The sequence below is a fragment of the Thamnophis elegans genome, chromosome 7, assembly GCF_009769535.1.
Source record: "Thamnophis elegans isolate rThaEle1 chromosome 7, rThaEle1.pri, whole genome shotgun sequence".
In the NCBI taxonomy this organism is placed as follows: Eukaryota; Metazoa; Chordata; class Lepidosauria; order Squamata; family Colubridae; genus Thamnophis; species Thamnophis elegans.
Genome location: NC_045547.1, coordinates 23,192,190 through 23,213,844, shown reverse-complemented (window position 1 = coordinate 23,213,844; position 21,655 = coordinate 23,192,190). Strand labels below are relative to the sequence as shown.

General features: G+C 39.1%; 1 protein-coding gene across 1 annotated transcript in view; it reads right to left on the bottom strand.

Moving 5' to 3' along the window:
* TBXAS1 (thromboxane A synthase 1) overlaps positions 1-21,655 on the bottom strand; it is a 287,914-nt gene that overhangs the window by 143,299 nt on the left and 122,960 nt on the right. Inside the window, exon 5 of the mRNA XM_032220502.1 lies at positions 1,168-1,264. Within this exon, the coding sequence (XP_032076393.1) occupies positions 1,168-1,264 (97 nt within the window). The remainder of the gene's footprint in view (positions 1-1,167; positions 1,265-21,655) is intronic.

Here is a 21,655-nt window from a genome sequence, read left to right as displayed (position 1 = left end):
CAAGCAAATAAATAACTTGAATTCTCAATTCAATCTGCAATTCTAATAGAAACAAACAATTAAATCCCTGTTATTCTTTCCCTTTCAATCATCCCTTTATTCCAAACCTTTCATTTTAAATAATTACTTAATTTAAAAATATTTATAATTACAAATTATTTTTTTAAAAAAATATTACACACTGCTTTACATGATTATCTCCTTACCTTGTACGATACTGAACCAATTAAAGTGCTGATGGAAAAATTTGAGCAAGGGACTTATTGCTGAAACTCTTAGCCATAACCTAGTCCCATCCCTTTTTGTTCATTTATTTAAAACATTTATAAGAAATATGGGAAAGTACTGGAGAGAAGTTTGTCCCTCTTTAGAGAAATTTACATCGTACACTGAAGAATCAGTGAAATACTAAAAACAACAAAACAGTCAAATAGTCCTTGTAGAATTCTTACTATTTTATTTGCTTGGTTTTTCCCCTTAATTTAAATTTATTTATTTACTTGACTTTATTTGCCACCCATCTCACCTGTTTTCCTCCAAAACAAAAGGTTTCTTAGTGTGGTTTTTAAAGAGCCGAGGTGGCGCAGTGGTTAAATGCAGCACTGCAGGCTACTTCAGCTGACTGCAGTTCTGCAGTTCAGCTGTTCAAATCTCACCGCCTCAGGGTTGACCCATCCTTCCGAGGTGGGTAAAATGAGGACCCGGATTGTTGTTGGGGGCAATATGCTGACTCTGTAAACCGCTTAGAGAGGGCTGAAAGCCCTATGAAGCGGTATATAAGTCTAACTGCTATTGCTATTGCTAACATTTTATAGTCACAATTAAATATTTTAATTAAGGACAACACAGCTATTTTAATACATCAATTGCTTAGAAGCATAAAAATGTGTCAAAAAAACTCCATACTATAGTATAAATGTAAAATTATCATGATAAGGCCTGAGAACATGGAGGTGTATTAGTTTTATACTTAACAGAGAACAAAGTAAATTGCAGGCAAATATTTGGGAAAGGTATTATTGAAAACGGGGCCACTACTGAAAAGACCTACGGTACTCTTTATATCTCTTCATAGGAGACGTTCAGAATAGGATCACTGAAGGAAATATTAGGACATGAAACAGAGAATCAAAGAGAAGGAACCATAGTTTCAATCTGCTGACTTACCATTCTGTTCCTGAAGTTTCTGAAATCATCCTCTAAGATACATTTGATCATATCTGGTTCAGATATCACTATGTACATTCGACGACCAATGTAATACCTGTATTCAATTACAAATGAACAGAAGAGGAAGATTCCATTAGTGACTAAAGTAAGCAGGCAAGTAGATATATGGACTTCCGGGAAATAGCAACACTAAGTATGGAAGGAAGTCACAAGATACACTTATGTTATGTTTGTTTGTATTATGTTTAAATTTTAAAAGGATTTGCTTAATACCATTTCCCCAAAAATAAGACCTACATCGGAAATAAGCTCTAGCACAGTGGGTCTCAACCTTCCTAATGCCACGACCCTTTAATACAGTTCCTCATGTTGTGGTGACCCCCAACCATAAAATTATTTTATGTTTTCTGTATTTTTTCAAAAATATCTGTTTTCCGATGGCCTTAGGCAACCCCTGTGAAAGGGTCGTTCGACCCCCAAAGGGGTCCTGACCCACAGGTTGAGAACCACTGCTCTAGCATGTTTTACGTGTGCACCTAATATAAACCCTATCTCCAAAATAAGACCTACTTAAGAGCCTGCGCAGCCAGCTGCCTGCCCATCTGGTTACTCATGGTATCACAGGCACAAGGTGAGTCGGGGTGGTGGTGGAGCTGCCCCATGTGCCTTGCATCGGCCTACCTCAGGACCCCCACAGCTAGGCCATTCATGCCCTAACCTCTGCTTCATGGCAGCAGAACCAGCAGCCATGTACATCAGGAGTCCACGTGGCTGCTGGCCCACTTCTTCTGCTTGCTTGTGGCCACAAAAGAGCAGGAGGCTGAGTGGTGTCATGGTCGTGAGGTGAGGCAGTTGTTGGGAAATGGATGGCATGGTTGCAAGGGCCCTGAGGTAAGCTGGGGCGCATTGGGCACCTCCACCACCCTCTGCCTCATGGCGGCAGCACTAGCTCATCACGCAGCCTGCCCACCAATCAGAAAAAGTGGGTTCCCTGAACATGGGAAAAAAATAAGACACCCTCTGAAAATAAGCCCTAGTGTTTATTTTGGAGCCCACAAGAAAATAAGACCCAGTCAGGGAAACACAGGTATTCATCAGAAGTTTCCTGATCACTACTTTTATAATGTAGTAAAGAATCTAGTTTGATCTTAAGAAAAGCAATTTCAATTCCTGATTTTTCTTTTGGTTTATGTGAGTTGTATATCAATTTCTGGAAGCAATTGGAGTTGGAGCTGGAACTGGAGCTGGAGAGATAGACAACAGAGTCCCTATTCTCCCTATTCCAGGAAAGCTAAATAAAATATTAATTAACATTTTTGCTACGTCCTCATTACAGCCACAATTGTAAAGTTCCCATGCCACACTAAAGCAAGATGTGATTTGTTTCTTTTTGTTGTGAGAACCCTGTTAACTGTAATATATTCAAGCAATCATAGATTTATACACAGGACTTAGTCTAAGAAGTGACCTCAACCATTGTGCTGCTTCTTTAGATCTTATAAATAAAGGTCTACCAACAGGGTTTAGCATAGTTCACTTTAATGTCAATCACACAACGAACACTACTGAATAAACAAGTAGTCTACGTGGCACATAATCCAAATTCTTACAAGAATACATGTAGCTTCTATGTAACTTCCCCCTTCCAACTGTAATCTCTCACTTTATCAGAGGGATAAAGTTAACCATTTCAAAGGCACAAAGTTCTTGACAAAAACCTGAATAACATGTGCTATATTTATTTCAAAATATACAAGGAAGTGGATGTTTGATGACAGGTCTACCTGACCACCTTTAATGAGGTTAATTCAGAGGTGGTATCCGGCAGGTTCTGACCAGTTCTGGAGAACCGGTAGTGGAAATTTTGAGTAGTTCATAGCACCTCTGATTGCTCCCACCCCCCATCTATTCTCTGTCTCCCGAGTCCCAGCTGATTGGGAGGGAATGAGGATTTTGCAGTATCCTTTACCTGCCACGCCCACCAAGCCATGCCACACCCACACAACCACGCCCACAGAACCGGTAGTAAAAAAATGTGAAACCCCTCCACTGGGTTAATTGTAGCAATTTCTTCTGCCATCAGTAACCTTCAAGAAAGAGGTTGAAAAAAAATTGCAAACAGAAATCCTATCAAAAAAATGCAAATGAATTTTAAAATAGGCAAGGGAGATTGAGCAAAACATCTTTTGTGTGAAGATGCCTCTACTGAGCCAATCTGCAATCAAGAAAAGATGTATGAAGAAAAAGTGAAGTATAAAGCAGGCTACTACTTCCTTTCATCTCCAGCAACAGCTCTTACCTCAAACACTTTGCTCTGGGTTTTTTTCCCCACCAGCATATTTACAGTATATTTCACCCAGCCTTAATTGGTAGATAAAAGATGTTGAGACACGGAAACAACTGGGAGGATGCACTGGAGCACTCAGATGGAGGACAGATAGCTTTGGCTTTTAGAGATTACTAAGTACAACCTTATCACAGGTAAACACCACAAGTATTTTTTTCCCTATAATTCAAAGTAATTTGGTTTCCTTTCAAATTCTTATTCAGATCGCTTCAAAGGGATTTGTAAACTGTGCTCAAAAGGACATGGTGTATAGGTTTTAAGGAATATATCCAATTTTTAGGGAGTTTAGGCAGTTGGAAGAGAGTATTTGATTCTATCACTCCTCAAGTAAAACACCATTTTATTTGTCTTCATTTCTTCATTATATAGTATTAGTTATCGAGTGCCACATTGCTTTCCTCTACAGAACGCATTTCATCATCTTCCCCATTTCATCAACCAACAATTGCATGGTGCTGGCAAGAGTAACCAGTGGTGTATGCTGCCCCGCTCTCCTCACACACACACACACACACACACACACACACACACACAACACACACATACAGCAAGATTTCTACAAATGTTTATTCAACACCACACACACACACACACACACACACACACACACACACAAAACAGGTACTCAGAAAGCACTCTCAATGCACAGGTTCAAATTCTGAAGTCTGCATGGCAAGAGTCACTGGTTAACCGAGTCCAACGGGCATACACAAAGTCCTGGAAAGCAGTCCACAAGTCAAATGGTTTAGGATACATGGCATGAGAACACAAGGCATGGAACTGGGCACGTTGCTCCAGCAACACTCAAGTCCTTGGGGCGGGATTAAATAGGCAACACTGGTGCAGCCCTTCAAGAAGGCACCTTCTTGCAAGTAGTCTAGCTGACCAGCTTTGTGCCTGCCTCCACTCTACTCTACACGGCCTTGGATCAGGAGTTGGTGTAGACTCCACCTCCTCCTCATTGTTAACAGGTGGCAGATGCTCTTGGTCTTTGATTGGAGCCTCCTGGCCAACTTGCTGCAGCTGTGGTTAATCTCACTCAACCTCCGCCTGACCAAGATGAGGCTGCTTCATCAGGCTAGCACTCTCCAACCCCGAACCAAGGTCATAACTCAGCTCCGCTCTTTCCTTTCAGCCTCCTCCTCCAAACTCGCATCCGGAGAGGGGTCCAAGGGGGAGGATCCATGACATGATTAACACAGCACCACCCAGTGTCCAGTTACACATTAGGTTAAACATGGAGCATGTAGCCAGTCCTCTGTTCATATTTTTTTTATTCTAAAGTTTTTTATTCTAAAATTGACGGAAACAGCTCCTTAGGTTGTTGTTGTTTTTAACTCCGAAATACACTTGCAAAACTGCAAATCAGACTGTGCAAAGAAAACGATGAGTTAAATTTGCTTTTTAATGCACAGTATAAGGTAGAAAACAGGACGAACTCGAAAGCTTCATACAGAAAAGCAAATATGACCCGTGATAGCTATTACAGAAGACTTGCGGAATGGGAGTTAAGAAAAGAGGAAAACACAAGTGCCTTCTAGTAGTATCTTCTACTTGTTCCAAAGAAATAGAAAAGGGGAATCAGAATGGTAATTGAAGACTTCAACTATCCTGACATTTGCTGGAAAACTCATTTAGGTGTGGGAGATTCTGATGTGTTATAAGTTTCATCTTTCAGAAATTTCTCTCTTTTTTCAGAAAAGGGAAGAAATACAGAGGTCAACTATTCAGAACATAATTCTGACTATCAGAGAGTAATTGGCCAATGGCCTGAAAGCGCAAAGCAGCTTTACAGAAAGTGGTCACATCATGTTTGAATGGAAGGTATTTAAGGAAGGAAAGATGGGAGAACCTCAGTCAGATACTTTGGATTTCAGGAAAGCTGTTTTAAATTGATTCAGGGAAGTGGGCAGCTAATGATGGGATAACATCTTCAAATAAATTGAAAAGGGACGGAAATCATGAAAAATTAGATTCTAAATACACAAGTATAAAAAAATCTCCATGAGAAGGAAGAATTGGAATAGTTTAAATAGTGAGTTCCCTTTTAATCCAATAAACATCAACAAAAATGTATAAAAACAGAAGCATAACTAATAAGGCATATAGATGGTTAATCTGAGTCCTTAGATATGGAATCAGGAAAGTTAAAGGTCAAGTGAGGACAATGAGGACTTTGAAATATAATAAAAAGGATTTATTTCATATATCCAACACAAAAGAATCTAGAAGGCGATTGGATTGCTGTTATGAAGGGAGAATAACGCAAGGACCTACAGAGAAGATTTTTTAATATTCATAGAATATTTAAGATATTAGAGAAAATATTAGAACAGATAGTCAAGCAGTACATATTCAAACAATATGAAAGAATCTACCTTGAACAGGAGGCAAACCAAAGAACACTGGATACATAGGTCTCAGTAAGATTTTAAGTCTCGCTTGGATGGATAAAGATGAGCTACAGAGTACTTCAGTTCATTGGATTTGCAACTGGTGGAAAAGCTTCACACAAAGTTTGTTCATAAATGGTTGAGCATTGTCCTGGAAGAAAATACTGAGGGGGGCCCTACAGGACTCCATATTTAGGCCCCTGATTTTGTCGGATCCAGCTTGCAGAGTCAGCCTGGAAAACGTAAGGGGCTTGCCTGCGTCGCTTCAGCCCAGTCTACCTGCGTGGCTTCGGCCGGTCTACCCAATGCGAAGAGGAAACCTGACAGTAGTTTGGGAAGTGGCATCAAGATGGCCAAACCCACCCAGTCGACCACGCCCTCCCAGCCCGAAGTCAACCACAGCCCTGATGCAGACCTCAATGAAATTGAATTTGACACTCCTGCGTTAGGAGGATTGACTAATTCCTTAGAGGACAAGGCATGAGCCATATCCATCAGGGATGACCTTCTATAACAAGTATATCATTATGAATTTGGGTAGGCAAACCAAATGCCAAGGCACGGTTTTGGATAGGCTTGATTTGGAAGCGTTGTGTGTGTGAGATGGATGTAAGAGTGCTTAGTGAGCCACCAGCTCAACACGAGCAAGTTGCTGATGCTGCAGCTAAAAAGCCCACTGCAATGTGGGATTCCCTGAAGGGAACCGTATGTACAATTAGATCACGTTTATCTTGCAAAGAATAAAACTAAGTGGAGCCATAATCTGATTCTAAAAGACTTTGTCATGTGCAAGGACAGATGTGTTCTCTGTTGAAACAGAGAGCAGGAAAAGACTTGTGGGTTCAAAATAAAGGAAAGGAGATTTAAGCTGAAGATTAGGAGGAATTCTTGATATTAATAGCTATTGCAGGGTAGAACATGAATGGACACCCACCCCTCCTGTTGGAGTTTTTCCAACAGAGGCTGTTGCATTAGAATAATAGATCACTCTGCTAAGCAAAAGAAATGGACGAAATGGTTTAAAAAGTCCCTTTCAACTCATACATTCTCTATGGAGAGATATTGCCAGAAATGAAAGCTTCTTAGAAAACACTCTTTCAAATATGAAGGTGATTTTTTTTAAAAAAAAAAATACAACTTGCTGGAGAAAAAAAGAAGGGAAGGGATTTTCATTTATCTTTTGTGCTAACTCCAATCCAGATGATGATTCCACAATATAAAAACTGAAGAGAGAATCAGCAAACATAGCATTCATTTCCTTACAAAGTGCAGATTACGCTTCGCAGAGACTGAAACTCAGTTTCACCAGTTCTGATCTTTAGGCACATTTGTTGTTTATTTCTAGTTATACATAAATGGCCCTGAGACCCATGGCCTGCAAAATAGCAGGAATCAGGAAAATGGACAAGTGGCATTACTGTACATAGTTCAGTGGTGGGATTCAAAAAATTTTACTACTGGTTTTGTGGACATGGTTTTGTGGGCATGGTGTGGCTTTGTGAGAGTGACAGGGGAAGGACACTGCAAAATCCCCATTCCCTCCCCACACCATTAACCTGCCTTTCCAGCTTGGTTCTCCTGTTCAGGGCAACAAAAGAAGATCAGCTAGGAGGCTGGGAGGCAGCAGGGGCGAGGCCAGCCTGTTTGCAGCTTCTCTGTACTACTCAAAATTTCTACTACCAGTTCTCCAGAACTGGCTGAATACCACCTCTCACATAGTTCATTAAACAGAAACTGATAGGACTACACATCTAAGTCAAAACCTGTCTTTCTTTATACAAGGAGCTTCTGTTTTGATTCTCAGAGTGTATCAGGGGTTGGGATGATATATTTCATCTTACATTATGTGAATAAAAATACTGGTGTTACTTTTTCTTCGCTCCAACATGGTACAGCTGTCTTGGCTCCCTGCATCACCAGGTTTTCTCATGAGTATAAGTATGGGTATGTCTAATGAAAAGAAGGACAAGGGGTGACATGACAGCAGTGTTCCAAAACTTGAGGGGCTGCCACAAAGAAGGACTTATTTTTCCAAAGCACCAAGAAGGCAAGACAAGAAACAATGGATGGAAATTAAACAAAGACAGAAGAAACCTAGCACTAAGGAGAAATTCCCTGACAGTGAGAACAATCAACTAGTGGAAAGGCTTGCCTTCAGAGGCTGTGGGTGCTCCATCACTGGAGGTTTTAAAGAAGAGACTGGACATCCATTTGTCTGAAATATAGAGTCTCCTGCTTGAGCAGGGGTTGTACTTGAAAACTTCCAAGGCAGTGGTGGGGTGGGATGCTGTTGGTGAGCATGTGTGTGCCTAAAACGCTTGCGCTAAAAATGGAGCATTTAGAAGTTCAGCTGCTTACCTTCCATGTCAGCAATGGTAAGTAGAAGAGCGGGGGGGGGGAATCAGCTGTGCCGCACAATTGAAATGAGTTAGAAAGCAGGAGATAAAGGACAGGATAGGGCAGGGGCAGGTGGGCGGGGCCAAATGATTGTCAGCGCCAACAGTTCGCCCGACCGGTCCGAACCGGCTGAATACCACTTCTATTCCAAGGTCTGTTCTGATGACAATGATGATGATGATTTACCTGGAAGGTGAATAGCCTACTCATTTAAGATAGGATGCTCACTGATACTTCTTGGCCATCTCAGAGTCATATAAAGTGCAAGAATCCTCCAGGCCAACCATGGAAATCTCACCATTTGGGGATGAGGTGTGGAAAGCCATTTATTTTCTACTAGATGAAAAGGGAATGGCTAAAAAAAACTCCAGAGGAAGTTTTCCACAAAGGTACAATTTATTTGCTGAGACTTCTATCAGTCCGATTCAGCCTTATGAACAATGTTGTCTTCAGATGTATCCCCATTTTTATATCTCTACAGGAAATTTCAATTTTAGAATGGTATTGGGAGGAAATATGGGCTAGGAGACAGGGATATTTTCCCCATATTTATCAAAGACATTTGCTTATCAAGACCAATTCTGTTACATCACCTCAAGAGGGAGCCAAAGAGATTTTGTTCCCACAAATTAGGTTGCTGGGTTACTAATGTCTGCATCTGTTTTCATGCAAGTTAAAAAGGAAGAAGAAAGAAACTGTGAGGGAGAAGAGGTCTAGATCGGCATACTGTAAGTTGTCACCCTTCAAGATGTTACAGTTTTATGTTTATTTTTAAAGGGTTGCACAAATCACACACTTCAAAAACAAAAACCCACACACCTCCCAAATACCGACTGCTATAGAAAAATCTCTATTATTATTGAAAAGTTAAAGATATATCGCGCACACTTCCGCTGTCCTACCACTTTATTCATATCTCTACTATATACGCACCCGTCAAGAGGTTTAGCTGCTATGGGGAAAAAATAAACCATAAAATAAAATAAAGCTTCAAGCAAACGAAGAAACCAAATAGCGAAAAGAAAGAGAACAGATAAAACAGTTGTCAGCTAAAGACTTACACATCCAATTAAACAAGAAGAACCTACTGCATCACAAGACTTTTTCTATGCCAGTATAGCCTGGGGAGGAAAAGTGAAATATATGTTCCACAATGTAGAATTCCCCCCCACCCCAGCCAAAATAAAAGCTGCAAAAAAGGAACTAGTCTGAAGCCATAAGCAGACTGATAGGTCAAAAAGTCTATTTATAGAAAATAATAAAGAAATAAGACATCTTCTATTTTTTGTAGACTTTCTCATGCCTGTTCCTAGAAAAATCATTATCCATATTATTATTATTATTTTACTTTTGCAGATGCCTTCTTATTCTTGTACTGCTAAAATGACTATTTACCATCTATATAACAAGGGATATAACTTGCTCCTTGGGAGTTTCTTAAGGCACAGGGACCTTTTATTTTTTTCCTAATGTATGAATACCAGGGTACCCATGCAACATCTAACCTACTCATTTCATAATTTGGCCGCTAATAGATCGATATATTTTGAACTACTGATAACCTACTACAGAACAATTAGAATTAGAATGAGTCTGCTTTTAATCAAAGTGCAGTTGTGGTTTTTAAATTAGTGGCAGACAGTCAGAGGTAGAATAAATAGAATTAGTATAAATAGAGGGGGGGAAATCATTTTTAGAAGTATGTGGTGAGAAAGTCTAATAGGAAGAATTATATCCCTTTTAGCATATATGAAATCTAGAGAGAATGTTATTATTGAGCATGTTATTATTGTGAAAGAGTTGTCAATCAATCAGAATAGAGCTGGAAGAAACCTTTGAGGTCTTCTAGTCCAACCCTCTGCTCAAGCAGGAGACCCTATACCAATTCAGACAAGTGGCTGTCCAGTCTCTTCTTAAAAATCTCCAGGCCTTGATTATCTTAGTTGTTCTTCTTGGCACTTTTTCCAAAGTGTCAACATCTTTTTTGTAATGTGGTGACCAAAACTGGATGCAGTATTCCAAGTGTGGTCTTACTAAGGATTTATAAAGTGGTACTAATACTTCATGTGATTTTGATACTATGCCTCTGTTTATACAACCAAGTATTGTATTAGCTTTTTTGGCTACTACTGCACATGCTGGCTCATCTTAAGTGATTGTTCACTAGGTCCCTCTCACAGAGTTGTGCCTGTTAATATTTTCAACTACGTTTGAGATAAAAGAAGGCTTTTAGCAAAATATTGTGCAATTGAGTATATCTCGTTTTGCTGAAATTTATAATTCAGCTCTTTCTTTTAGAAAAATAATGTTTTTACACCATATTCTTATTTTCTTTTTTTATTTTGATCTCTTTTGATCACAGAAACAGTCAGACACGTTCTCTGATCAGAAATATAGATAGTGATGTAGTTGTTTGTTCTATTGAATCTCTGTGGATATCTAGTTTCAAAAATCTGAAATATATTTTGACAATGAAAATATATTGAATGAATGAAAATTAAATTCACAATTCTTTTTACTCTTTAGTTTGTATTCCCTTTCTTTCATATTTATATTTAAATTTTGGAGTTCAGGGATAGCTTTTTTGACTTAGAATACTCCAAACTGCAGTCAAAAACTATGATTTGTATCAAAATGAAATGTGAAACTATCACACTGACAACAGATGTAGCCTGACTCTAGCAATATCAATGCCTATTGTGATAACACAGACAGATATAGAGACAGTAATTACAAGTTTGCTAATCTGTTCTCAGTTTCCAGTTAATTTATCCATGGGAAACTTTTACTTGCAAAACAAATGTTCAAATCTTTAGAGATGCATATTATTCTTATATCTTAAGCTGTCTAGTCAACACCTACCATCTTCAACAAGAGGAAGCCTACAGCTCCAATTAGTTCCATTATACAAGAGGATTATTCATAAACAACCAGAGGGTATTGCATTAAGGAAATACAATATAAATAAAATCCACCCAACATTAGATCATTCATCATTTCAGAAACTATGCCATTGTTATTTCCATGCTATACTCCAGATTACAAATTGTTGTTATCTATACTGCTCCAATAGTAGCATCACCAGCGGATTTGATCAAAATGAGCATTTGGATAAAGTCTTCAAATGTTCTGAGCATTTGATATACATTTTCTTAGCAATACTTATTTGCTCATCCTTTTTAACAACTGTATAAGGTAACTCAGCAGTATTCTCAATGTACTGCAAATGATTGGGTTCAGAAGAAGAATGTTAGCTTATTAAAGGCACCTTTTAAGTTGGTGATAAGATCTAAGCAGGGGCCTCCAGAACTCAGTTTGTCAATTGCAAGGCACAAATATTCCTTGGGGGTTTTTGTAATATTTTGTCTGCTTTTACAGAATGCTACTTGTATAATAAGAACCACGGACCAATATCTAAATAGTCCCAGTTGTTTTTCATTTTAATCACTCTTTTTTAGACTTATCTACATTTGATCCAAAGTCTTCTTAATGTTTTTTTTCTCTGTCATTCATTAATGCTGCATTAGGCATCAAGTCTTTATATAATGTGCATTTGCCACCACTTAGGTTCTGCCTCGCTTCACAGACAGGCACTCCATAAAGAAGGGGCTTGTATGTGGGAAAACACCTGTGCTCCATTCTCTCTCTTGTTTATAGCAAGGCCATCAACTTGCAGACAGCTTTGATCTGCCTTTCTGTTATCAGTTCTATGCATTTCAAACATGTTGCATGCATCATAATAAAAAGGGAGAAAGAGCAGGATGTAAAACAAGGCTTTGCTTTATTCTTTTAGACCAATGTCTGGCAGAGCCACACAGACAGCACCTGAAAAACCAAATGCAAAGGGAAGCGATGTTATCTTTTATCTGTCTGAGAGAAAAGGGGGAAAATTGTCCTCTTAAAAGAGAGGGGAGGTGGGGAACAACCATGCTGAGCTGAAATGCTTTTTTCTAAAGTGTTCGTTCATGTCTGAAGAAAACAGAGGGAGCGAGGTTGTCCTGTCCCTTATTTTTAGATAGCCACATTCACATTAGGTAGCAAAACTCCCAGCAAATAGATATTCAGCCATTACTACTAGCCTAATTATTTCAGAGGTCAGAAAATTAATTCACCAGAGTATAGTGCTTCAATGAAGTATATTGATTCCTTATAAAAATTATATGTGTACAAACACACACACACACACACACACACACACAAATTATGTGATTTAACAGGCTCCATGAAAAGCTTGGAAGTTGTTTTGACAAAGCCAACAATTTTGAACCTTTGGTGTTCGTGTACATCTACTTTTAAATGAAAGCATAGCTGTATTCATATTTTATATTAGGTAATTACATTCTATGGCAAATTTCTAAAATTGCTATGAATGGACATGACCCTTAAGATTTCAGGAGGCAGAGAGGCTGGAAAGAATAAAAGACTTGGCAAAGAAGCTGCTTACAGATAATAAACAGGGAGGAAAGTACATTTCTATTTTAAAGTCCAAATTACCATTAATTAATTCACATAAGTGCATTTAAGATATAAAATGACAAAAAAACCTTAAAGGGTTTGTCCGAGTTATGTAAAAAAAATATAGCACTGTAAATCTGATGGTCAGCAATATATACATAAGCTAAGCAAGTTTTAAGTCTGTGCTTCTAATGGTAGAAGGGGTTAATCTTTCCTGAAGAATCCAGTGGGAGGGAGACACAGGGCAGATAGCAGCATCTCTGGTCAGTGCAGGGTGTGTGGTCAGCACTGTGACATCTCGTGTACAGACACAAAGCTGCTCTCTCCTGCATGCCACACTTGTGCACGAATCATCATCAGGTTCTTGGCTTAGGCTGTTCACACTGTTTCATCGCAATTCATGTTAGCTCGTCATTCTTCAACCATTATGTTATGGCTCCGCGAAAGTGTATTAATTCGCCAGACAGTTTCTGTTTCATCTGTGGTGAATATACACTGTTGAAGCAACAGCAGAATATTACAGACTTTGTGAAAAAAGTATACTTTGCATAGTTTGGACTAAAAATTGGAGATCAAGATAAAGTTTGTGCGCCTCATAAAGTGTGCAAATGGTGTGTTGAGGACCTCCAAAACTGGTTCAAGGGTAAGAAAAAATCTTTCTGTTATGGGATTCCTATGGTATGGCGAGAGCAAAAGAACCATAGTGATGACTGTTACTTTTGTTCATGCGATGTGAAAGAGTTTAATTCCAAATGGAAGCATTCCATTTCATACCCCAATCTTCACTTAGCAATTCGTCCCATCCCCCATGGCACAGATATACCAGTACCCAAGCCCTCTGCTACCTTGGAAGAGATACCTAGCTCCAATGAAGGTGAAGTCATACCTGAACCAGATGACGAATCAAGTTCTGACTTTGAAAATGATACAAGACCAAAATTGTTTTCTCAGGAGGAGATGAATGATTTGGTAAGAGACTTGAATCTTCCCAAAGATGCCACTAAGTTACTCGGATCAAGGCTGAAAAGCAGGAATTTATTGTTGCCAGGAGTGTCATCTTCATGGTTCAGACATCGTGAAAAGGAGTTCGTTCCTTACTTCGTCCAGGAAGACAAGTTGGTTTATTGCATCGATGTCAAAGGTCTGATGGGTCAATTTAAAATCCAATATGATTCAGAGCAATGGCATCTTTTTATAGATTCTATAGATTCAAAAAGAAGTCTCAAAGCAGTTTTACTCCACAACGGTTTTTATGCTTCCATACTTGTAGGTCATTCCGTACACTTGAAGGAAACCTACGAGAACTTGGAATTGGTTCTTCGTAAACTTAAATATGAAGACCATGGTTGGCAAGTGTGTGGGGACTTGAAGGTCTTGTGCATGTTGCTTGGGCAACAAGCTGGGTATACCAAATATCCTTGTTTTCTGCATCTATGGGACAGTCGAGACCGACAAAATCACTGAACCAAGAAAAGTTGGCAGCCGAGGGTAATAACAGTCGGTGAAAAAAATGTCCTCCGAGAAACTTTGGTACCTTCCCATAAAGTTCTTCTACCACCTCTCCACATAAAATTGGGATTGATGAAGCAATTCGTAAAATCACTTCCAAGAAAAGTGATTGCTTGGTCACCAAGTTTCCATGCCTGTCGAAGGCGAAATTGAAGGAAGGTGTGTTCGTCGGACCAGACATTAGAAGGCTTATAGTTGATCAAGAGTTTGTCAATACCATGACGGATCCTCAAAAGAAGGGTGGATTGTATTTAAAGATGTTGCACAGAAATTTTAGGCAATAACAAAGATCCTCATTACAAAAAGATCATCGGAAGAATGCTGAAAGCATTTCAAGCTTTAGGTTGCCAGATGTGTTTGAAAGTGCATTTCCTCCAGTCCCACCTTGACTACTTTCCTGAAAATTTGGGAGCTGTGAGTGAAAAACAAGGTGAACGATTCCACCAATACATTAAAGTGATGGAAAGGAGATACCAGGGAAAATGGAGCATTACAATGATGGCAGACTACTGTTGGATGCTTCAGAGAGACATTCCAGATGCTACTCACAAGCATAAATGCACCAAGAGGAGCCTCACAAGGAAGAAGAATCGAGTTTAGTGTGTGTAGGTGAGCTCATTTCAGTTCAAAAAAGGATTTTCATGAAAATATTGTAATAAAACTTTAATTTTATAAGTCTATTTCCAATTATTTTGAGGTATTGCCTTATTTCACATAGTTACCTAAATCAGTGGTCCCCAACCTTTTTATCGCCGCAGACCAGTCAGCCTTTGATAATTTTACCGTGGCCCGCTGAGCGCGCGCAGGGGTGGGGAGGCGTTGTTCGCGACGACACATTAATTGTTTATATATCACGTGCATACCAGCGCGGGGCTCTCTTCCCTGGAGCCTTTGCACACGGCCCAGGAGCTTTTGCGCACGGCCCAGGAGCCTTTGCGCTGCAGCGATCATGTCCCCCGGCCGCTGCAGCGATCATGGCCCCCGGCCGCTGCAGCGATCATGGCCCCTGGCCGCTGTGCGGCCCGGTGCCAGGTACTCCACGGCCCGGCACCGGTCCGCGGACCGGGGGTTGGGGACCACTGACCTAAATTGTCAAGAAACGTGATGTCCTATGACATAATGGAGGTCATTTTCGGATTCAGCACACCAAAAAACATAAAGATTATGTGGAATAACCAAAACAGCTCTCTAAAAAAAAATTTTTTTGCAGACCTGTGTTATAAGTACATTAAGCAACACAGGTTGGCAATTTGCTTTTCTTAGGTGAAGAAAGGTATGTCCTTGGCATACATATTGTGAATTTATTATTTATAAGAAATGTACTTAATCACATATATGTATTGTTTACATCAAAGGGGGATGGGGGGAAGTGTTTATAGGGTGTGAGATGTGAAGGACAGCCTTTCTCTCACTTTGAATTAATATGTTGCTATTACTTTAAGCTATTTTTCCCTCCGGCACATTTTACATGGTTTCAGAGTAGGATTGGGAGAAAAGCAGAGTAGGAAGCTATCTTCTGCTGAGTTAGAACCCATAATCTTTCTTACTCAGAATTACCAATATGATCACGAACAGCCTTCTTGGGGTTCAGGCAGGATTTTCCCCAGCTCTACCTGGAGATGCCAAGAGCTGAAAGTAAACCTTCAGCTTCTGGACCTTTGTTCTTATAAAGTTAAACATCTGAGAAAAGACTCATGCACATTGTTTTGTTGGATCTAATTTAGAATGTAGAAGCAATCAGTTATTCAGAAATAATAGGTGCTTATGGATTAATTAGGGATGCGGTGGCTCAGTGGCTAAGATGCTGAGCTTGTCGATCAGAAGGTCAGAAGTTCAGCGGTTCAAATCCCTAGTGCTGCGTAACAGAGTGAGTTCCCGTTACTTGTCCCAGCTTCTGCTAACCTAGAAGTTTGATAACACGTAAAAAATGCAAGAAGAAAAATAGGGACCATCTTGGTGGGAAGGTAAAAGCGTTCTGTGTCCCTTCAGCATCTAATCATGCCGGCCACATGACCACGGAGACATCTTTGGACGGCGCTGGCTCTTTGGCTTTGAAACGGAGATGAGCAACGCCCCCTAGAGTTAGGAACAACTAGTACATATGTGCGAGGGAAACCTTTACCTTTGTGGACTAATTCTGATTCTTCAGCAAGAAGGTAGGTAGCTGAATCCGGTGGCTAGTCCATAAGCTACAAATGACAGCTTTCTCAGTGAAGAATTGCCCTATTGTTCATTCATGTTTCTAGCTTGGCCAGTAAATACTTCTGGCTTCAATTTTTTTACCTGTGTACGGTAGATTTAATTCACATAGTATTCTAAACCATAGTTTAATAATATGAATACCACTATTTGGTTTTGTCTTAAATTCATTGTATGAATCAATTATATTTCATTCTGGTTTAGTTTGATATGAAAAACTTGCATCTCAGGACTTTTAATTCTGATTCGTTCTTTGGTCCTGCCTTTTGGTTTGTCCCAAGTTTCTGGGTTCCCATTCCTAACATTGCTCAATTATTGACCTAACCCAACAAGCAATTATTTCCCCCATGTTCTAGTTTAAACAGGTTTTAATCATATCCTTTGACCTAGACAATTCCACAAAAACTTTGCAGTATTTCTGATATTAAGCTTTTGTAGAATTATTTTTCTTATTAATTAGGCTATGTTTTCTAATGCGTGATAATTCAGAACCAAGAAAATTCATACCTATCTTCCACCAGGGAAATATAAATAAATATTATTATTATTAAAAGGATTTTCTCTCATTAGTAAATTAAAGAATATATTTGTACTAAATCCACAATGGGGCTTGGGCTGTTATCTGTTCAGGGTGCTGACAACAATCCCAATGGAGAAAAAGTCCATTCAGAGGCATCAAAATAATTTAAAGAGTTGCATGTGGCTATTTTTACTGATAGTTCGAATAAGGGTTTTCTCCAGTGGTGGGTTTTAAAAATTGTTGGAACCTACTCTGTGGGTGTGGCCTCCTTTGTGGGAGTGGCTTGCCATCCATGTGACCGGATGGGAGTGGCTTGCTGCCCATGTGACTGGATGGGAGTGGCTTGCTGCCCATGTGACCGGAAATTCATAATTATGAAATTATGAATTAGTACTTAGGTCGGTCCAAGTAGCTATTCAGAAGTTAGTGGTTAGAAGCAATTGTAAAGCAAGATAGGGAATTAAAACCAGAAATATTTTGTTGGCTATTTGAAAGGGAGTATAATATATATTTAATTTCACACATGTTAGCAGCTGCTGAATTGTGTTTGCACAACAGTGGAAAAACAGAGATATGTAAATGAATAAATATTACAATGTGCAGGAATAAATAAATTGACAATTAAAATCAAGAAGGCTTTGAATACTTTTTCACATGGGATTGGTTTTAGCAATTGCCAACTAATGGAAACAGAAATTAGAAATCCAAAAGTATGAAAGAAAACACCAATTATGTAAAGAAAGGTCCCTAAAATATTACTAGATCATTATTAATGCGTAGATAACTGCGGGACATTACACACCCACCAGTGGTGGGTTTCAAAAAAATTTGGAACCTCTTCTGTAGGTGTGGTCTGCTTTCCAGCTCCACTGGTGGAACCTCTTCTAACTGGTTCGGTAGATTTGACAAACCAGTTCTACCGAATAGGTACGAACTGGTAGGACCCACCTCTGGTTTTCTCCCTTAATTGCACCAATGACAGCATACCACCCAGAAAGCTTGCTTCTGCAGAGGCTATACCTTGACTGCCGATGATTAATTTTTAAAAAGAAGTTTTAGCATAGTTTCCAAACCTTAATGCATATTATCAACAACTGTCAAGTGAACAGAGTTTCAAATTTCACCCAAATTAAATAATCAGAACTGCAATCTGGAAGAAGGAGCAGGAATACATGGCATACTATTTCAGATTTACATATACACAGTCGCCCCTTATTGTATCACTATCTGGCTCATGAAAATTCACAGCTTACAGAAAGAAAGAACAATTGGAAAGATTTGCAACGGGCATAAGGAAGTGTCCCACTGAGTTTAAATGGAACTTACATATGTGTTATGAACTTTTAGAATGCCTCCCCACTTATCTATAAATATATGGAGACATACAAATGCATTTAAGTATTTTCATTTGATTGTATGCATATGTTGTATTTGGATTGCATACAAAGCCTGTAAAAAAGTGATGACTGAATAAAGTATAAGAAAAATAATCCCACCCATCTATCTCCCCTATTCCGTTCCTTTCCTTTCCTTCCTGGTAATGAAAACAGGCAAGGCTGCGACAACATTTTTTATGTGATATTGCACACAGACAACTATTGTTTCAACTTGTTCTTTTAAATGCCACTCTAAATGCATCAGCATATGTTTCACTTTGTTATTATTTTTCTAAAAATTCCATAGTGAAATGTTGAACACCCTGCCTTAAAAAGTGAGCCTATGTTATTATGTTCCCCTATGATCCAAAAACATTTGTATCACGTCTACATTTTTAAAATATTGAAAAAGGAAGAAAAGTTTGAGTTGTTTAAGTAGACAACATTGTTAAATCAAGCTTTCAGCGAATGCTGTTTGTACAGTTTTTTCCGAAAATAGTCAATCCATGAAGGCCTGCAATAAACCGCTTACTTCGGGGTCAGTAAGTAACAGCCTGTTCTGCTGCAGCTGCTAATTCAAGGGTACTTCTAGATGGAAAGCTTTTTAATGCCACCCAGTAATTGCTATTGTGTTGTAAGCTACATGTAGAATTACAATCAACTCTTTATGGGTGGAGTGTTTTTTAAAATATGTGAAGAATATGTGTTAAAGCATCCTTAATACACTTGCATGATATTTTTATTAAGGACAAAACAAACAAACAAACAAAATTCAGTGCCACTTAAAAAATGAGTTGTAAAAACAGTTAAAGTGGGACTGACCAGAAAAGCAGCTGAGAAGATATGCTCAAGGAAAGGGAATTCAAGGCCCTGAAATGTTGTTTGCATCAATCAAAAGATATTAAAATAAACCACGCATGCAATCTGTTGTTCCATTTCTTCCAGTATCAGTGGAATTTTGTGAAATTTGAAAACATGTGACAGCAGCAAGGAAATAATTTGATATTATAGACAGGCAGCATAGTTTTTTTTTTCCCTGCTACTTTTCCATAACTTTGCTTTGACACTCAGTTTAATTCTCAATGTTTCTCTTCTATAAGTCAGATTTTTGGTAGAGAAATTACATTAAATAAATCAAAATCAAGTGAGGTAGTAATACCACTCTATAAAAAACACCACACCTAGAATACTGCATCCAGTTTTGGTCACCGCACTATAAAAAAGATGTTGAGATTCTAGAAAGAGTGCAGAGAAGAGCAACCAAGATGATTAGAGGACTGGAGGCTAAAACATACGATGAATGGTTGCAGGAACTGGGCATGGCTAGTCTAGTGAAGAGAAGGACCAGGGGACACATGATAGCAGTGTTCCAATATTTGACAGGCTGTCACAGAGAGGAGGGGGGGGGGTCAAGCTATTTTCCAAAGCACCTGAAGGCCAGACAATGAACAATGGATGGAAACTAAACAGGGAGAGATTCAGCCTGGAAATAAGGAGAAATTTTCTGATAGTGAGAGTAATCAACCAATGGAACAGCTTGCCATCAGAAATTGTGGGAGCTTCATCACTGGAAGCTTTCATGAACAGATCTGTCAGAAATGGTGTAGGGTCTGCTTCAGCTGAGGGTTGGACTAGATGACCTACAAGGTCCCTTCCGACTCTATTAATCTGTATCTTAATCAAATGAAATAACATTTCACTGTTCTGTATACTAGATATACGAGCAGATATAGGGTCCATCACATTTGAAGAGTGGCTGTACCACAAAAGCATATTTTTTGCATGAAAATTATGCCAGACGTATCTGCAGTTAAAACTGAGACAATAACTAATACTCAGTTCATTGATCATAATAAACTATGTATTAAAAAGTGCAGCAATTGGGTTCAATATAACATTTCATCAGAACCAAACAAACCACATAATGTATTAACACAATGTGGGAACCCGTTTATGAACAGACATATTAATTTACATGAATAAAGTCCAATTTAATGATGGAAAACCACTTACATTAATCTTACAATGAAACCAAGGGCTCATACAAAGAAGAATCTGGGAATGAAAACAAATATTTGGGGTACTATGGGGAGAATGCAATTAATGGAAATGGGCAAATTATTAAAATTGTTTAATCAAGGCAGGAATGTATTTGAAGAAAGAGAGTAACTTAATAAAACACACATTCTATGACTTGCAAGTTTATAATGCATAATGTGTATGAAGAACGGTTGCAGGAACTGGGTATGTCTAGTTTAATGAAAAGAAGGACTAGGGGAGACATGATAGCAGTGTTCCAATATCTCAGAGGTTGCCACAAAGAAGAGGGAGTCAAACTATTCTCCAAGGCACCTGAGGGTAGAACAAGAAGCAATGGGTGGAAACTAATCAAGGAGAGAAGCAACTTAGAACTGAGGAGAAATTTCCTGACAGTTAGAACAATTAATCAGTGGAACAGCTTGCCTCCAGAAGTTGTGAATGCCCCAACACTGGAAGTCTTTAAGAAGATGTTGGATAGCCATAGCCATTGAAACAGTATAAGGTTTCCTGCCTAGGCAGGGGGTTGGACTAGAAAACCTCCAAGGTCCCTTCCAACTCTGCTATTGTATTGAAAGGGCGGCGTCTGCGCTGGTGGCGGTGTGGCTTTTTGCTTGGCGGCGTTGCTTTTTCTTTTGTTTTGGTTTTTTTGGTACGGCCTTTCTTATACCCGGCATAAGACGACCCCCGATTTTTAAAATCATTTTTGGGGGTTAAAAAGTTGTCTTATACACCGGAAAATGTGGTAGATCTGACATATCTGAAGGCTACCAGGTTGTAGCAGACAGCAGCCGGTTTGGTGGGTGGACATCCTAGTATTCCAAGATTGTTTTGGCTTCTATTGTTGTTGTAACAGGCTTCACCAGAACTACATCGGTGAGCATATGTCACCTCTTGCTGCTGCTGATTAGCTGAATCAGTATTCCATTTCATTAATGCATAATGAGAGCAGTTAATAGGATTGGGCTTCTGAGCTCCGAATAGGAACGTGATGCTAATAAGATAAGAGGTCATCTCTCCTGCTTCTTGAGGGGAAGAAATTGTGGACACTTTATCTTGGCAACCCCCGGCAAACAGAGTGTTTTTAAATGTTTTTTGAACACATTGTTGCCATTGTTATTTGTCCATTTTATTACCTGTGTTTAGTTGTGACATTTTAACTCAGCTCATCTGAGGCTCATTTGGAAAAAAGGCAGCTTTTATCTGGCTAACCTTTTGTGAAGTGGCAAAGTTTTCAGTAGTCTGGCCTAAT